The sequence below is a fragment of the Camelina sativa genome, chromosome 2 (genome assembly GCF_000633955.1).
Source record: "Camelina sativa cultivar DH55 chromosome 2, Cs, whole genome shotgun sequence".
Lineage (NCBI taxonomy): Eukaryota > Viridiplantae > Streptophyta > Magnoliopsida > Brassicales > Brassicaceae > Camelina > Camelina sativa.
Genome location: NC_025686.1, coordinates 18,538,568 through 18,557,593, shown reverse-complemented (window position 1 = coordinate 18,557,593; position 19,026 = coordinate 18,538,568). Strand labels below are relative to the sequence as shown.

General features: G+C 37.7%; 4 protein-coding genes and 1 pseudogene across 4 annotated transcripts; 4 read left to right on the top strand and 1 right to left on the bottom strand.

Annotated features, from left to right (window-relative positions):
• LOC104753810 lies at positions 2,664–4,832 on the top strand. The gene is made up of 4 exons (XM_010476009.1): positions 2,664–3,404; positions 3,501–3,812; positions 3,906–4,531; positions 4,613–4,832. Exons 1-4 carry the CDS (start codon positions 2,664–2,666, stop codon positions 4,830–4,832), a joined length of 1,899 nt encoding a protein of 632 aa, XP_010474311.1.
• LOC104729126 lies at positions 8,491–10,104 on the top strand (annotated as a pseudogene).
• LOC104729125 (codeine O-demethylase-like) lies at positions 10,578–12,364 on the top strand. The gene is made up of 4 exons (XM_010448017.2): positions 10,578–10,871; positions 10,979–11,226; positions 11,529–11,856; positions 11,995–12,364. The coding sequence occupies exons 1-4, from the start codon at positions 10,635–10,637 to the stop codon at positions 12,229–12,231; spliced, it is 1,050 nt and encodes a 349-aa protein (XP_010446319.1). The 5' UTR covers positions 10,578–10,634; the 3' UTR covers positions 12,232–12,364.
• Positions 13,054–14,623, top strand: LOC104729124 (UDP-glycosyltransferase 79B9-like). The gene has a single exon (XM_010448015.2). The coding sequence runs from the start codon at positions 13,139–13,141 to the stop codon at positions 14,480–14,482; it is 1,344 nt and encodes a 447-aa protein (XP_010446317.1). The 5' UTR covers positions 13,054–13,138; the 3' UTR covers positions 14,483–14,623.
• On the bottom strand, positions 15,021–15,832 carry LOC104729123 (homeobox-leucine zipper protein ATHB-52-like). Its single transcript, XM_010448014.2, has one exon. It carries the CDS (start codon positions 15,645–15,647, stop codon positions 15,177–15,179), a length of 471 nt encoding a protein of 156 aa, XP_010446316.1. The 5' UTR covers positions 15,648–15,832; the 3' UTR covers positions 15,021–15,176.

Below are 19,026 nucleotides of genomic sequence, written 5' to 3'. Positions count from 1 at the left end.
ATTTGAATGTCAAATGACTCAACAAACAAAAATAAAAAAGGTTCATTTGAATGATGCATTTTAATGGAGATATGTTTGTTTGCTTCATTTACATTCTCATCTAAATGGATTTGATTAGAATAATGACTAAAATACCCATGTTTTGATCTAACAATTTTTTAATCTTAATTTTAACCATATTAATTTTAAATATTGATCTAAAGTATATATTCATATATTTTCATTCAAAACCAAACAAAAATATGATTTTACGTTTTTGGCGGGAAAAGTGATTTTGTGTATTGTTTTTTTTGCGGAAAAAGTGAATTTACGTTATTGCCGGGAAAATGTGAATTTACGTTTTTGGCGGGAAAATGTGATTTTGTGTGTTTGGCGGGAAATTGTGAATTTACGTTTTTGGCGGGAAAAGGTGAATTTACGGTTTTGCCGGGAAAATGTGATTTTACGTTTTTGGCGGGAAAATATGATTTTGCGTCTTTGGCGGGAAATTGTGAATTTACGTTTTTGGCGGGAAAATATGATTTTGCGTTTTTGGCGGGAAATTGTGAATTTACGTTTTTGGCGGGAAAATGAGATTTTACGTTTTTTGGCCGGAAAATGTGATTTTATGTTTTTGACGGGAAAATGTGATATTGTAGGTTTAGCGGAAAAATTAGTTTATGCATTTTTGGCGGGAAAATGTGATTTCAGGTTTTTTGGTGGGAAAATATGATTTTATGTTTTTGGCGGGAAAATGTGATTTTACGTTTTTGGCGAGAAAATGTGATTTTGTGTTTTTTTTTGCGGAAAAGTGAAATTTTTTTTGTTGGCAAATTTTTTTGACTTTATGATTTTGGTGGAAAAACGTGATTTTAGTTTCAGCGGGAAATTTATCATGTGTTTTTGACATTTTGTAAGAATTGTAAAAATATTATTTATAATTTTGTAGATAAATAGATTTTTCGTATAATAAGGATACATTTGTAATTTGTTATTTTTGGATGAAGCATCTCCATCCAAATGGTTCAACTAGAATCATTCAAATGAGTTTCAAATTTTTGCCTAAAATTTTAAAACTCATTCAAATGATCCATGTGAATGATTTTGGATAATGTTATTTTCTTGACACAAACGAACAACATTTGGATGGACCATTAAGATGGTCCATCCAAATGAACAAACGAACAGGGCTTATGTCGATTGTCAATTCCATTTGAACCCCAGTGTCAGAGTGTGTGATATATATCATTCACTAGAAAACCTACTCACTCTCGACAAGGATCAACTTTAAGAACTCTGTATAGGGACGGAGCTTACAGGTTTAACCTCTGTTGTACGATTGTATCGGTAATTACTTAAGGGTTGAAAGAGCAGGTAAAGGTGGATTAGGTCTGCTTTGTGAACCATTGATATGTGCTCATCCATCAATAGGCCTGCTTTGTTAATCGTAGTCATGAACATGTTCAACAGTTATACCAATATGGTGATAAATTGAATTTTAAAATCTTGAACGAAAGTTATCAACTTTCTCATGAACAAGATTGAGAGAGATAAAACAGAATCTCGGAAAAGATAATGTCTTCGTTAAGTGAGATATAAATTTAGATTAAATACAAGTGAAACTAAACCACTATGCTAACCAAACTATACAAGAGATTAAACCAATATAAACCGACTATATACTCTACACTACAAAAAAATATATACATTGATAGCACCTCGTAATAGCACGATTTTTAAAATTGCTATCGAAGTTGAGTTTATAATTTGGTTACCATATGATAGCATTGTATAAACGCTATAATAGCTTTTTTTAAAAACGGGAACTAAAATCACTTATTCCACCAAACACTTAGTAAATTTTGCCAAAAAATAAAAAAACTAAACACTTTATCGCACTCTCTCTCCTTCACTTTACCCCTTTTCTCTTTTGGTTGCTGAAACCCTAAAATCTCGAGAGGCAATTCCGTTATTAAACTCGCCGTTGCCGCCCTCTGAAGCACCGCCGGACTTAATCTCGGTTGAAGGTTGGTATGTTCGAGTCTCTCTCCTGCACTTCACCCAGTTACCCGTAAATCTCTTACACAAACCAATTGGTTCGCCAATCGCCGTCGCCGTCACCGCCCTCTGAAGTACCGCCGGAGTTAAGTTCTGGATTTGAGCTCCACTCGAAGGTTATTTTCTTCCTCATATGATTGTTTTATATAAGTTTTGACTTTTGGACATGCAATAGATTTGTTCAACTGATTCAGAGCACATTATNATGAGGCTTATAAGTGGCGGTCAGATTGGTATCATCATGGAGAGTTAAATTCTGGGANATGCAATAGATTTGTTCAACTGATTCAGAGCACATTATTATCCGATTAGTTATGAAATTGATTCACAGTTATGAAATTGGAACAATGCACAGTTATTTTTCGACATGCAATAGATTTGTTCAATTGTATTAGAGCTCATTAGTATCCGATTAGTTATGTATCCAATTAGTCTCTTCGATTTTGTTTAAGTATCCGATTTTGTTATANGAGTTTCTTGCAAAGCTTGCAGATGTTGTAACACCCTTATATCCAAGTTATGTAAATCATAGTAAACTCTTGGCAATTGTGTCCCTATTCAGACTTAAGACACAAAATGGCTGGTCTGACAAGAGTTTCAATGATCTTCTGGAGACATTGCCGAAAATGTTACCAGAGGACAATGTGATACACACATCACTATATGAGGTGAAGAAATTTCTTAAGTCATTTGATATGGGCTACCAGAAGATTCATGCATGTGTTAATGATTGCTGCTTATTCAGAAAGAAGTACAAGAAGCTCGATAATTCTCCTAAATGCAAGGCTTCTAGATGGAAGACGAACATGGTTACTGGTGAAGTAAAGAAAGGTGTTCCACAGAAAGTGTTACGCTACTTTCCCATAGTCCCACGGCTAAAGATAATGTTTAGGTCCAAAGAGATGGCTAAATACTTAAGGTGGCATCAAACTAACAAGAGCAATGATGGTAAACTCCGCCACCCTGTGGATTCAGTAACATGGGATCAGATGAATGCCAAATATCCTTCCTTTGTAGCTGAAGAAAGGAATGTGTGGCTTGGTCTTTCCACAGATGGATTTAATCCATTCAACATGAAGAACAACAACTACAGTTGCTGGCCTGTTTTGCTAGTAAACTACAATTTGCCACCTGACTTATGCATGAAGAAGGAGAACATCATGCTTACATTGTTGGTACCTGGACCACAACAGCCTAGTAATAGCATTGATGTATACTTAGAGCCGCTCATAGAGGATCTTAACCATGTCTGGAACAATGGAGAGACAACATATGATGCATTCAGTAAATCAACTTTTAATCTGAAAGCAATGCTGCTTTGGACGATTAGTGACTTTCCGGCTTATGAGAATCTTGCAGGCTGCAAAGTAAAGGGTTAGATGGCCTGTCCATTATGTCGAAAAAATACAAACAGTTTGTGGTTGAAGTTCAGCTGAAAACATGTCTATATGTGCCATCGAAAGAGACTGCCACCAAAGCATAGTTTCAGATTAAAGAAGTTGTGGTTTGATGGAAAAACTGAACATGGGAGAAAAGGAAGGATATTGTCTGGGCAAGAAATTTCTCAAAACCTGAAAATTTTCAAAAATGACTTCGGAAATTGGAAACGATCTGCGCGCAAGAGGAAAAAGACTGAGTGTACTAGTATGGAGTCTGATAAAGAGGAGTTATCAAGTAAGTCAGAAGAGGATGAAGAAAATGATGTAAATGTAGATGAGGGAGAGTTATCAAGATGGAAGAAAATGTCTATATTTTTCAAGTTACCGTATTGGGAGGTATAATTTTATTTTCAAATTTTATAGTTATTTTTCATTAAACTTTGTGTAACCTTATAGTTATTTATTGTATTTGTTCTGTGTATTTCTTAGGATCTTCCTCTGAGGCATAACTTAGATGTAATGCATGTAGAAAGGAATGTGGCTGCAAGTATTCTCTCTACTTTGTTACATTGTGGGAAATCAAAGGATGGTCTAAATACCCGTAAAGATTTGGAGTATCTTGGTATTAGGAAGGATTTGCACCCTAGGACTCAAGGGAAAAGAACATATCTACCTGCAGCTCCTTGGTCTTTATCGAAGAAAGAGAAAAAAATATTATGTACTCGTCTTGTTGATTTCAAAGGACCATATGGCTACTGTTCAAACATAGCGAGAGGCATATCTTTAGACGACTGCAAAGTAACATGTCTAAAATCACACGACTATCACGTGTTAATGCAGCAACTCCTTCCGATTGCACTTAAAGGTTTGTTGCCAAAAGGTCCTAGGCTAGCAATTGCACGCTTATGTGCATTCTACAACCACTTGTGTCAGCGAGTAATTGATAGAGAGAAGATTTTGGTAATGGAAGCTGAGATTGTTGAAACGATAAGCATGTTTGAAAGTTTTTTTCCGCCAAGTTTCTTCGATATCATGGTGCACTTGACGGTTCATCTAGGAAGGGAAGCTCGGTTAGGTGGACCAGTCCATTTTAGATGGACGTACCCTTTTGAGAGGTATAAATTGTCCCTTTTTTGCTATTGTTAATATTTTCATTTTGTTCATTTCTAACCTATAAGTCTTCAAACATTTCACAGGTACATGAAAGTTCTCAAAGACTTTGTGAGAAATCCTGCGAGACCAGAGGGGTGTATTGCTGAGTGTTATCTAGCCGAAGAATGCATTCAGTTTTGTAGTGAATTCTTAAAAAAGTCTACAAACGTACTGGAAAAGTTAGATAGAAACACTGACTATGATAATAGTTCTATTCTAGAGGGTCGTCCTATATCCGCTGGAACTTCCATAACTCTTTCATAAATGGATAAGAAAATAGCTCATCTTGCTGCAAGGGTAAGTGATTAATAATCCATTATATTGATTTCTTTATAACTATACACTCTGATTTTGTTTTTAATAATCTAAGTTTGCGTAGAGTGTGAACAAAAAATCACAACCAAAGTGTATTTTGATTGACTGGGCTGGTGATGCTGCGAATGTTGCTGAGGGACGTATTATATCGACAGATCCAGATGATGTTTTGAATGGGATTCGATTAGGTCCTTTAGATTATAAAGTATTGGTTGACACTGCCACTGTACCCGAAGCATTCCTTTGGAGACCTGCTACTGAAATGTTCACGATTGAAGAATTTGTTGGGCACATGATTGCATGGCCTGCCACGAAGTGTGTTAGTCTAGAACAGGGGGACCACGAAGAAGATATGGCACCACTTGTAAAGTTTCTATCTTGTTTATTAATTAATAAGTTTGTACAGATTATAGATCATCTAGAATACTTAAGTGATTTATTAATGTTTTTTACAGGGCACAAGAACCAATTCTACAAACAAATACAAACTACTTGATATGTCTGACGATGATGTAGTTGTTGTTGAAGGCCGTTGGAACACACAAGATAAAAAAGCTTTGGTGAATGGACTTCCACTCGGACCAAAGGGTGTAAAAGTTTTTGTTGATGTGGTACACGAGCCCAACACATTTATTTGGAGGCCTACAAAAGATGTGATATACATAGAGGACTGTTTACTATCTTTTGTAGCATGGCCTGTCACCAAAGTTGTCTTTGAAAACAACCTAGATGCAACAGGTCAGTTATCTCCTACTCAAAATTCTGCATCTAAATCGCATAAGACACAAACCTCAGCATCATGCGAGAAATCTCCAAGAACAGTTCCAAAATCTAATGCAATGGAAACTCAAACAGTTGCACAGTCACCTCTTCGAAGATCTCCGGTAACTTATATTTATATGTTCAGGACCGGTCCTAAGATTACCTAGGCCTAAAGCATTTATTATACAAGGTATTTTATAAAATATATTAACAAAAACTGCTGTTTCGAGGCATCGGACCCACGACCTGGGGTATATTTTCGTACAACAGAACCAACTTAGCTAGGAACTTGTTTCATTAATCAACCCAAATTTTTTATATATATTATGCGGCCTAAAGCACATGCTTTGGCTGCTTTAGGGGTGGGCCGGGCCTGTATATGTTCTTAGAAGTTAATTATGGTTATGTCTCATTCTTGTAGTAATTGGTTGATATTGTCAAATTGTCAGCGAAAAATTGGAGCTATCAAGGAAAATCAGAAGTATAAGTTAAAGGATATTAGCGGAAGGAAGCGGGTTGTTTCTGAAGGACGGGTGCATTCAACTGATCCAGAGCAAAAGGTACATTGTTTTCGCTTGGGTCCTAACGTTGTGCGAGTTTGGATAGATATAGTCAAGGTAGATGACGCAGCGGTTTGGAGGCCATCAGATGAGATTGAGTATATGAGAGATGCACTTGGTTCATCTATTGCATGGCCAATTGATCAGTTGGTCATCTATTGACTGTTGTAAACTGATGCTTGTGCTTTTGGTAAGTATTATTTACTGTGATGCTTGTGCTTTTAGTATTTCATGTGCAAAACTGATATAAGACAATGTCCATTATTGCAGGGGATGAAGCAACTTTGGTCCAGCTAGTTTAAGACTAGTCTTATGTATTTTGGATTTGGAATGTTTTATGTTTTGCATTTTGGATTTGGAATTGTGATTCGGAATGTTTTGGAATTGTGTTTGAGATGTTATTCATAATGATTTTGAGATGTTATATAAATGGTTTCTTTCTCTGAAATTACAGATTATATATATTACATATGATAGCAGGTTCTATTTTTAAAGATAGCACTAAGTCATCTATATAATAGCAAGAGAAAAATCTTATATGCAACTATAATAGCAAAAAAAAAAAGACGTTATAATATACATCATAGCGAATAAATTTAGTTATGTAATAAGGTAATACAACACGAAAAAGAGTTATGAAAACATAAATTACGGCAAAAAATATTTGCTATTGTACAGTGATATATCATAGCACCCAATTTGAGTTGTTAGAAAAAATTGAAAATTTTCATAAATTGTTATGAAAAAATAAATAACAGCATTCAAATATTGCTACGAAAAAACTAAATTAAAACATTTAACTAACGCTATCGTATATGAACTTATTATAACTTAGAAAAATAACTCTATCGTAGATGGGATATCTACCATAGCTGCCGATATCATAGTATTTATGAAATCGCTATCTATTACATATGATAGCATATTTTCCGAACTAACAATGTACGTCTTTCTTGTAGTGCTAATAAAAGTTGAATCTAGTGAATGACAGCTAAATAGTGTTTATTCCACATTTGGGTGAAAAAATATTTAACACTAGATTGATGAGCAAGGAACTCGAGGTCTCGGTGGAGGTGAAAAGAGAGGAAACAGGGGATTGTTTTCGAAGGAGAGTTTGAGCGGTTCGATTAGGTCTGTGATAGATAAAGACAGTGAGCTTGGCAACCTAGTGAAGAGAAACCAAGCCAAACGGAAAGAGTCTCTAGTTAGTATTGGGCTAATGAATGGTTATGTCAATAAGTCTTGAAGAGAAAGAACATGAATAAAACACTTTTTAAAGAAACTTGGTTTGCATGGACATTTGAAGCTCTACTCTCTCAATCTCAAATTTCAGTTTCTAAGCTAATTAATTCTACACTCTATATATTTCCGCATACCTAAACCAAATATGTATAATTTCACATGGTCGTTTCTCACTTGCATGGTTATGTATTTCTCACTGGCATTGTTGATATTGGTTATGTATTTCCGCATATCTAAACCCACGTAATACACTAATACCGAAGCATGTGCTTGCGGCCGGGAAACGTATATGTATTTTATCAGCCCTTTAACTACTGTAAATGTCAACAAAAATGTTCCTGACATATCGTGGTCGACCCTTTACACCACCAGTTATATCAAAAAATAAATTCTTTGGTCCACTAAAAGTTGGTCTTAATATTGTTTTGGGCTTCTGGCCCCAATATATATATTGTGGAACGGCTCTGATCACAGAACACATATCAAAGCATAGATTGATGATAACGAAATGTGCTTCTTTGTATAACAGATAGAACCTCCAACTATATGTTTCACTAATGAGTAAACATATAAATCTTTCCACGGAATTAGTTCCACCATTAATCAAACTTAACGAAACAATTGTTAAATTTATCTCTACACACTGCGCACAAGGAAGGATACATTCGATAAAGCTAGAAGTCAGTTATGTAAGTAACTAAACTACGAGGAGATTTTAATAAACCTTGACAATGACTTTTTAGTAAAATGCTAAATGTAGACGGGAAAAATGCATATTTCCATCTCACGGCCGACAAAAAAGAAATAGATATTTCTTTAAACTGTTATACAATTTTCTCATATATTATTGCTGTTATTAGTTGTGGCCACGGGGAGCTCTATTGTCTATTGAGGCACGTTTCACATATTATTGCCTTTGACACTGAAACGTTGAAAAAGATACAACGCTACTTCTGACACTCGGAGCTACCTTTCATTTAATTTTCTCATAAATTTATTGGTGTTTTCTCTTTAGCCTCACACTAAAATTGAAAAAAAAAAAAAAAAAAATTTCATTATTGTATCTCTCTCTTTGAAGGCTTAAAATTTTTTGGTTTTCCAATTATCACATTTCGATAACTCGGAAGAGGAAAGGTAGAAAAGAAATAGAAATGGAGCCAAAGTTTCATGCTTTCATGTTCCCTTGGTTCGCATTTGGTCATATGATTCCCTTTCTGCATCTTGCTAACAAACTAGCTGAGAAAGGTCATAGGATTACATTCTTGCTGCCCAAGAAAGCTCAGAAGCAACTTGAACATCTCAATCTGTTCCCAGACAACATCGTCTTTCACCCTCTTACTGTCTCTCCTGTCGATGGTCTCCCTGTTGGTGCTGAGACAACCTCGGATATCCAGACCTCGTTATCAAGTTCATTGGCCTCGGCTATGGATCGGACACGTGATCAGGTCGAAGATGCAGTTCGTGTTGGGAAACCGGATATGATATTTTTCGATTTTGCTCAGTGGGTTACTGAAATTGCTAAAAATAATGGAGCAAAGAGTGTGTATTTCATAGCATTTTCTGCGGCATCTGCATCTACCTTACTTGTCCCTGGTCTTCGACCAGATAACTTAGATGTTCTTCCACCAGGATATCCTTCTTCGAAGGTGTTGCTTCGCGGTCAAGAAACTAATGCCATGTCATTCCTCTTTTATCCGTTTGGAGAGGGACATACGATTTACGCACGTAACACAGAGGGACTTACAAACTGCGATGTCATTTTGATAAGGACATGCCTAGAAGTAGAAGAGAAATTTTGCGATTTATTGGGGAGCCAATTTCAGAGAAAAGTTCTTTTGACAGGTCCAATCCTCCCTGAACCGGACAAGATCATAGCACTAGAAGATCGATGGATCTTTGGCTGAACAGGTTTGAACCTGGCTCAGTGGTGTTTTGTGCTCTAGGAAGCCAAATCATTTTGGAGAAGGATCAATTTCAAGAACTCTGCTTAGGAATGGAGCTGACAGGTTTACCATTTCTTGTAGCGGTAAAGCCACCAAGAGGATCATCGACAATCCAAGAAGGGCTACCAGAAGGGTTTGAGGAGCGGGTGAAGGGGCGTGGAGTGGTATGGGGAGGATGGGTGCAGCAACCGTTGATATTAGCTCACCCATCGGTAGGCTGCTTTGTGAACCATTGCGGGTTTGGATCAATGTGGGAGTCTCTGGTGAGTGATTGCCAAATAGTATTGCTTCCATATTTGCCTGATCAAATCCTCAACACAAGATTGTTGACTGAGGAACTAGAGCTCTCAGTGGAAGTGGAAAGAAAGGCAGGATTGTTCACAAAAGAAAGCTTGAGCGTTGCGGTCAGATCAGTGATGGACAAAGACAGCAAGCTCGGGAACCGGGTGAGGAAGAACCACGCAAAGTGGAAGGAGACTTTGCTTCGTCATGGACTAATGAGTGGTTATGTCAATAAGTTAGTAGAAGCACTGGAGAAACTAGTCCAAAATATAAATCTTGAATGAAAAACTTTGTAACCAAATAAAAAAAGAGTAGCTATGATCAGTAAGACCGTAAGAACGTAGACCACCAAGTACTTTAATTTGTTCGTTTCTGTCTATGTTCTGCTTAAGTTTCACTTACTATATCAAATATAACTTGATTTTGAACTCATCTTGATACGTTATAATTATTTAATAATAAAGAGATGAAAATTAAGTAGATAGCCTTACGCCCTTACCCTTACAAATAAGAAAAATACTAAACAAACCTTGGGGAGTAATGTTGAGTTTTTGCATAGCCGTACTTAGCTTTGATGGCATCAAAACTTTTTAAACCCTTAAACTCAAATCTTTAAACTCTAATTCGAATACCTAAATTTTCAAACTTCAGAAACTAAACTTTAAACCCAAGCATAGTGTATATTTCTTTTTTTAGAAGCTTTATTTTCTCTTATTTACTTCAAACCTTGTCCAAAACAAAATTCTGGACCAAAAAAAAAAAAGAAGCTAGATAACTATTAGTTTTGCCAATTTTCTCTTGAGATAATGTTAAGATTTACGAAACGGCAATTTTTGTCCTAGTCAACTTTGCCTGCGTATTAAAAATAGTGAAAAGTCAAGAATTCAAGATTGTCTTCGTTTACTATAAAAGTTACTTTGTTTCTCTCCTAAAAGATCATCAAACAAAAAATCCTCCGAAAAATGGAGAAGCCAAAACCCAAAACTGTCCAAGAGGTGGTTGCAGCCGGCGAAAGACTACCGGAAAGATATCTCTACACACCCACCGGCGATGGCGAACGGGATCAACCTTTCAACGGTTCGTCGCAGGAGATGGAAATCACGACCATCGATCTTAGTCTTCTCCTCTCTTCTTATGATGTCGGTCGAGAAGAGTTGAGTAAACTTCACTCGGCGCTAGCTACATGGGGCGTTGTTCAGGTTTTAGTTTTAAACTTCTAACGCTCTTATAGGCCATGATCAGAGCCATCTAATTCTGTAAATGTTTCTAGTGTAATCATGAAAAATTTGATATCTTGTTGAAGCAGGTGATGAATCATGGAATCACAGAAGCGTTACTCGACAAGATTTATGAGCTAACGAAGCAGTTCTTTGCGCTTCCGACAGAAGAAAAACAGAAGTACGCGAGAGAGATTGGTAGTTTTCAAGGATATGGAAACGACATGATACTGTCGGATGATCAAGTTCTTGATTGGGTCGACCGCTTGTACCTCATTACTTACCCTGAAGATCAACGACAGCTTAAGTTCTGGCCTAAAATCCCAATCGGATTCAGGTAAAAATCCATAGGACCAGGGCCGGTCTAGAAGACAAGCGGGTTAAGCATCAGTTGAAGTGTTGAACGACACTAATTTTTTAAAAAAAAGTTTAGAGCCACTTGAGTTATCTTTATTTTATAATAATAAGAATTTGGTGTTTTGAAGATATTTTAATACTGTTTTAAACATTTTAGGAATCAAATAGGAGGACAAAATGTTCTTAAACCGGGTTACCATTTTTATTGGACCGGCCTTGCATAGGACCATAGCTTTCATGCTTTCCTTTAGATTTTGGTGATTTTGACTAGCGTTTCTTCAGGGAAACTTTACAAGAATACACAATGAAGCAACAGCTAGTGGTTGAGCAGTTCTTCAAGGCATTGGCTAGATCTTTGGAGTTGGAAGATAATTGCTTTCTAGAGATGCATGGAGAAAATGCTACTATGGAGACGAGATTCAACGTGTATCCTCCATGTCTGAGGCCGGACAAGGTTCTTGGGCTTAAACCGCATTCTGATGGCTCAGCCTTTACTCTTCTCCTACCCGACAAAAATGTCGAAGGACTTCAGTTCCTCAAAGATGGGAAGTGGTATAAAGCTTCAATACTCCCTCATACAATTATGATCAATGTAGGGGATACTATGGAGGTAATCAAGTAATCAATCAATTAATCATGATTCACTTTTATATGCAAGTATGAAAAGAATAAGAATATATTTAAAAATGCATCTATGATAGTTGAAGATTGTTCGGTGTGTTTGAAAGAATCTCTCATGCATTTTCAGATAATGAGCAATGGAATATACAAGAGCCCGGTTCATAGAGTAGTGCTTAACGGGGAAAAGGAAAGGATATCTGTGGCAACGTTTTGCAATGCTGATGAGGACAAAGAGATTCAACCTGTATATGGGCTAGTGTCTGAGGCAAGACCAAGGTTGTACAAAGCGGTTAAGAAGTCTGAGAAGACCTTCTTCGATTACTATCAACAAGGTCGTAGACCGATCGAAGATGCATTGATCTGAAAAACATTCAGTCTTCTTTTAGCATCAACAAATGCATATGTTTCTTTAGCTACTTGACCTTTGTAAACAAGAATGTTTTCTTTTTTTTGTTGGAACGTGAGATTGCAATAATATCATTAGAGTTTGGAGTTCATCTTCCCAAAACAAATTAAGCCTAAAGATTTTCTAACTTGATATTTTGGGTCTATCGAAAGTGTTGTTATATATACCGTGCTTATAAAGATGATGAATCTACTAGTGACGAAGGTAGTACTCCTGAACAGAAGTCATCAGATCCAAAGAGAATTGGGAAAGATGGAGTGATAAAGATTAAAGAACAACATGACCTTGACTCTAGGGGATTTTTTGGTCTTTGTTTCATGAAGTTCTTTTTAGGCGCTCGAGCTCAAATTAACATATATTTGGGCTTTTACGGACTCGAATCAAAGAGGGCCAAGCTAACCTGGTGCAGACTAATACTCGTAGTCATCAATTACTTTTCGACTTCTTGACATGCAACATTGTATTCTCTCAAGAGGCATTACATGATTTACTTTAAAATAATGTTTAGATATAAACAATAATACAATAATGTTTAGATATACACAATATCTAGATCATACTTTTCTAATAAAGGCAAAGTATATTTTAACACATGTAACAACTAGGGGCACTACTTCACACCAACTAAGCCACCAACCCGCAGTAATAAAAAAACCTAAAACACCATTCACGCTATCACAAGCACATTCTCCAAGCTAAAATATTCGGGTTATCTCAATCGCAGAAATTTTTGAGAAAGAAAACAAGAATAAACAAAGTTGCTTAATTATCATCTGAAACGCTACAAAATTTTCTTCTTTTGGCTCTCTTTGAAATCTTTATTTATTTTTGTCTTCTACTTGTTTCGACAATTTAGGAAAGCAAAATGGGCAAAAAGTTTCACGCTGTTATGTTTCCATGGTTCGCTTTTGGTCATATGACTCCGTACTTGCATCTAGCCAACAAGTTAGCTGAAAATGGTCATAGGGTTACTTTCTTGCTACCTAAGAAAGCTCAGAAACAGTTGGAACATCAAAATATGTTTCCAGACAGCATCGTCTTTCACCCTCTTACTATTCCTCATGTTGATGGCCTTCCTGCTGGCGCCGAGACAGCCTCCGATATCCCCATCTCGTTGGGGAAGTTTCTGACCGCAGCCATGGATCTCACACGCGATCAAGTCGAAGCTGCTGTACGTGATTTGAGACCTGACCTGATCTTTTTCGATTATGCTTATTGGGTTGCGGAAATGGCTAAAGAACATAGAGTCAAGAGTGTGATGTACTTTGTGATATCGGCTAACTCCATAGCTCATGAACATGTCCCAGGTGGTAAATTAGGAGTACCTCCACCTGGTTATCCTTCGTCAAAAGTGTTGTACCGTGAGCACGATGCTCACGCCTTGTTGTCTTATTCCATCTACTACGAGAGGATGTATCACCGGATAACCACAGGTCTTATGAATTGTGATTTCATCTCAATTAGGACTTGCAAAGAAGTTGAAGGTAAATTCTGTGACTATATCGAGAGTCAATACCAGAGGAAGGTTTTCTTGACAGGTCCAATGCTTCCAGATCCAGACAACAGTAAAGAACTTGAAGATAGATGGAGTCATTGGCTGAGTCGGTTCGAAACGGGCTCGGTAATATATTGTGCATTGGGAAGTCAAATATATCTTGAGAAGAATCAGTTCCAAGAACTCTGTTTAGGAATGGAGCTCACTGGTTTACCGTTTCTTGTAGCGGTAAAACCACCAAAAGGCGTAGAGACAATCCAAGAAGCGTTGCCAGAAGGGTTTGAGGAGAGAGTGAAGAACCGTGGAGTGGTTTGGGGAGAATGGGTGCAACAACCATTGATATTGGCTCATCCGTCAGTAGGTTGCTTTGTGAACCATTGTGGGTTTGGATCAATGTGGGAGTCTCTAGTGAGTGATTGCCAAATAGTCTTGCTTCCATATTTGTGTGATCAAGTTCTCAACACGAGATTGATGACTGAGGAACTAGAGGTTTCGGTGGAAGTGCAAAGAGAAGAAACAGGATGGTTCGCGAAGGAGAGCTTAAGTGTCGCGATCACCTCGGTGATGGACAAAGATAGCGAGGTAGGGAATCGAGTGAGGAGGAACCATGCCAAAAAGAAGGAGATTTTGGTTAGTCCTGGATTATTAACTGGTTACACTGATAAGTTTGTTGAAACTTTGCAGAATCTAGCCAACGATCCAAATCTAGAATGAAATAATTCCATTATAAAGAAAGTACGTAACAGCTGTCACAAATAAGGAAATTAGACCATGAAGTCGTGTTGTTAGTGTTTTGTCTCTTTCTCAAAGTTTGTAATAGATTTGTCTTTGTTCACCGTTTGTATTTTTCTATAGAAAAAGCAAGAATGTGATTTCATGAACGAGATATGTTATAGTCTCTATAGTTATTTTACTTTAGTGCCAAGAAATTATTTCTAGTATTAGTAATTTCTAATAATAATGCTCTTGTAAATTTGGAACAAGTTTTTATAACCAAAAAAAAGGAAAAAAAAAAAAATAGAGTCTCTATAAATAAACTAAACCACTTATCTCATACCAAATTAAAGGAGCATCTGCTTAGTCCTGAATTATTGACCTGTGAAGTTTGTAAAATCCAGTACATGATACAAAATCTTGAATGAAAAGACTTGATGTGATCAGTAAGGTAATATGAAACTAGACCAAGTAGTTGTTTAACATTGCAGTTCTTGATTACAATTCTCTTTTATATTCTTATAACCATAACAAGAAATGAAGAAAAATCAACTATTTGTATTAGTGAATGTCTCAATGACTTCAATTACAGATTGCAATTCTATATTCAGACCGCATGAAAGCGAACAAAGGAAAAAAAAAAAAAAACAGAAACAAGACTATATATTGGAATCTTGTCTGTGTTGAAACAGAATCAAACCCATGAGGTTGATGAAGATCCATGTCCATTGCTAACAAAACAAGCGTAAAGCTCGTCGAAGACCACCACTTCATCATCATGACGTTCTTCACAAGAACCTAGATTAGAATTACACACAGGAGAATCATGATTTGTGAACAGAGCAAGCTGGTTCCTCGATCTTTTCAGCTCATCTTGGAGAAACTGCACTTGATGCTCTAACTTTGCCTTGTCGGAGAGAGCTGCTTCGAGCTTGGACTGAAGAGCGCAGTGTTGGAGCTCGAGAGACTGAGTCTTGGACCTGGCTCGTTTGTTTTGGAACCAAACTGCGACTTGTCTCTGAGGTAGACCTAGCTTGTTCGACAGTTGAATCTTGAGATCTGGCTCGAGTTTCTTGTTCACAGTGAAGCACTTCTCCAGTTGTCTTAGTTGCTCTTGCGTTAGCCTCTTTTTCTTGTTTCTACTTTGACTCTGAGAATTCTCCATCTTTCTTTATTCTTTGTTGTGCTATGTCCAACGTTGTGGCTACGCATGCATATATATACACACACTCACACATACAGCCACATATGTAAACATTGAAGCGTCCGATGTAAAGATACAAAATTACTAAGATTAGATTGTTGGGTTATAAAGCTTGACATAAACTATAGTATGTATATTAACTTAGCTAGTAGAGATTTTAATCTTAGTTTGACAGCTAAGTTACAAAGACATAACTTATGTTGTCAAAGTTACTATTGCATTGATAGAAAAGAAATTCATGTTAATATGAGAAATCGCTACATGCATTGCATATTTAGAACAAAATTATAGTCACTAGTAAACAAATATTTTTACAAAATGGATAGAAAGAATAAGTATTAACACAAGTCACAACTCACAAGTTGACAAGATATAGTAGTGATATAGGAGTCGGTTTATGTAGAAGGGGGTCATTTGGGAATCAAAGCTATGGGGTACAAAGGCCCATTTCACTGTTCCTTAAGGACCCACTGTACTATTCAAAATAATGAATTGGGACTATGAGAAAATAACTATCCAGATTAATTAATTAAAATGAGTTAGCTGATTAACAAGTGTTCTTCTCAAATACATGCATGTATTCACGTGGGCTGGTCGTATCGTACCTACTTAAATTTAATAGCATTATCATCTAAACAAAATGTTTATTAAATAAAAAGTACGAACACTTTTTTGTTCTCTTTGGGACAATGCATCTTGTTTTAGAGTTCTTTCTTAGCATATCAGAATCGTTAAGCACTTTATACCCTTTCTGAAATATGCCCTGTTTTGTTAATTTGTATCGTAGACAACGATTTTACGAATTATGACCAAATATGTTGGGATCGTTAAGCACTTTATACCCTTTCTGAAATATGCCCTGTTTTGTTAATTTGTATCGTAGACAACGATTTTACGAATTATGACCAAATATGTTGGGCCTTGTCTGATTCTTTAACTATTCCAATAACAAAGTAACGTAAAAGTATAGAGGACAACAAATCACTCAAACCGCTTGGAAACACGCCAAGCAAACGCTTTTATTCAAACTTATAAAAACTTTCTTTACAAGTTATGAATCTAAACCTACTCTCTTGTCTATCTATCACAACACCCTGTGTAGATCTAAAAGAGTAAAATGAACACACTCACCTTCAAAGCCTTTTTTCGATTGCTTGAAGGTTTACAAAACTCACAAACTTTTCCCCACGAGTGCTAACTTTTTTTGCGGCTAGCCCTCGTCCTTTTATACCTTACACAAATGATTTTTAACCTAGATCTTTGTGAATCCCTAACTAAAAGGAAATATTCCTTATCCTAAGAAATATCCTCCCTTAATCTCTCGATCAAATATACTCTCAATATCCTCGTGTATATTTTGATCTTCTTCTTCCTTCCTTCTCACGTTCTCTGTCACGACATCCCATAAACTTCCTCCACGTCAGCTCATCTGCCACGTCAGCATATCAGCACTCTGAGACACTTCGCAAGCTCCTGTCACCTTCAGAGCTCTGATGCACTTTCAATCTCCCCCTTTTTGACTGAATCTTGCCACACAAGCAACCGCAGCATCAACCCTGAAAAAACACAGACAACACAGCCAAGACAAGACACAACCGTACTAACAAAAATAAAATTCCAGCAATCAACACAAGACGGTTAACCGATAAGGACTTGTTAAAATAAATTGTTCAAAAACCGAAACATAACTAATAAAAACAAGTCTCAAGTTTTAACGGGGGAGAAACACATTTAAAATCAACAAAAACTGTGAGCAACAAAAACAACTGCTCCCCCATAGCTTAATCTCCCCCTCAGGCCTCTGAATCAGACTCATCTCCCCCTGCTTGTTTGGCACAGTTTAGTCACAAAAATACCAAGAAACTAAACCAGAAATTTGAGCGAACATCAAAGTGAGAAACTACTTACCAGCTTCCAAGGCATCTTGCAGGATCTTGATTGCCAACCGGATGGCTTTGCGTTCTGCAGAGGACCCTTTTGGAGAAACAGGTTCAACAGGGACGGATGCTGTCTTCTTCCCCTTTGCCTTCTTTGCATCTTTTGATGACAAACTAGGGACAGGTCTCTGAGCAGTCAGCAACTGATAGATGAGACTGGGAAACGGCAACCGGAAGCCAGACTGAGCTTGCAACCCCAGTTGAATGATCTGGTCGTAGATCATCCGTCCAGAATCGAATGAAATCCCATGCATGATCATGTAGATCACCAGAGCGCTATTCGTCGAGATGTACCCCGTATTCACCGTGGGAGACCAGTTGCTACAGCAGATCCGATGCAGATCCTTGATCACTGGGTTCTTGATTGCAGTGGACACCAGCTGCTTGCAGGATTTGACCTTTCCATCCGAGAGAAACAGAGCCAGATCCTCCTCTAGAATTGCAGCCGTCTGCAGTCGCTGTTCACGCACATCCACAGACCTCAGACCAAACAGGGCATTGATACGGCTGGGAGAGAACTCATAGACACAATCTCAGATAAGCACGTCGACAGACTCCCCTCAATCTTAACCGTTGGGATATTTGCCCAGAATTCATAGACCACCTCCGAGTCATACGAGCCAATTTGAGTAACAGTTTTAAGCAGCCCCGCCTTATCTATGAACTCCCTGGTCTTGTTTGCACCATCTAGTGGATAACAGACCTCTGGAGTGAGCGTTCGAGAAGCAAAGAACCCGTACCGTCGTACTGCTTCTGAGGAGATGAACCGTTTGGCATCGAAGTCCTTTGACGAAGCTCCTCGAGATGCTGTGGACGTACCCTTATCTCTGTGGAGAGATGGTCGCTTGGAGTCACGACTGTCGAGATCAACAGGCGATTGTCTTTTGCGTAGACGCGACGAGACTCCCTGAGATGGCAAGACAGGTACAGGCACATCACCGGTAAGATCTACCACCAGAAATCGAGAAGTCACCTCTCTCGGTGGAGAAGACGAGGAGTCGCAGGTCTTTTGATTCCCGTGAGAAGGCGAGGGAATCTGATCCACCCGAGTCGGAGATGCAGTGACAGACTCATCGCGAGGCTGGTAAACCACCATGGCAGTTGCGGGATCGATTGGAACTTGTGGAGTTGGCGGAGGTAACGAAGACGGTGGTGTGTGGAGCTCCTCATCTGAGCTGGAGTCATAGTGGAAACCACTAAAGATGGATTTCATGATGATTAGAGAGTTGATTGACAAGAGAAGAGAAAGATTTGAGCAGAAGTTTAATCGACACAGGATTGAAATCGCAGAGGTGATGAGGAAAACGCCAAAACCCTAGCCGCTCCTTTTTATACACATCCGTGAGTCTCAATGGACTGCCCAAACTCGGCCCAAAGCATTAAAGACTTCCTGAAACCACTCA

What these genes read in the sequence shown, in the direction of transcription:
- LOC104753810 (XM_010476009.1), top strand. Translation starts at nt 2,664, where the DNA reads ATGTTACCAGAGGACAATGTGATACACACATCACTATATGAGGTGAAG. An exon ending in AGAATCTTGCAGGCTGCAAA is followed by an intron (nt 3,405 to 3,500) that starts GTAAAGGGTTAG and finishes TGCCATCGAAAG; the next exon opens with AGACTGCCACCAAAGCATAG. An exon ending in TGGACGTACCCTTTTGAGAG is followed by an intron (nt 4,532 to 4,612) that starts GTATAAATTGTC and finishes AACATTTCACAG; the next exon opens with GTACATGAAAGTTCTCAAAG.
- LOC104729125 (XM_010448017.2), top strand. Translation starts at nt 10,635, where the DNA reads ATGGAGAAGCCAAAACCCAAAACTGTCCAAGAGGTGGTTGCAGCCGGC. An exon ending in CTACATGGGGCGTTGTTCAG is followed by an intron (nt 10,872 to 10,978) that starts GTTTTAGTTTTA and finishes TTGTTGAAGCAG; the next exon opens with GTGATGAATCATGGAATCAC. An exon ending in ATGTAGGGGATACTATGGAG is followed by an intron (nt 11,857 to 11,994) that starts GTAATCAAGTAA and finishes ATGCATTTTCAG; the next exon opens with ATAATGAGCAATGGAATATA.
- LOC104729124 (XM_010448015.2), top strand. Translation starts at nt 13,139, where the DNA reads ATGGGCAAAAAGTTTCACGCTGTTATGTTTCCATGGTTCGCTTTTGGT.
- LOC104729123 (XM_010448014.2), bottom strand. Translation starts at nt 15,647, where the DNA reads ATGGAGAATTCTCAGAGTCAAAGTAGAAACAAGAAAAAGAGGCTAACG.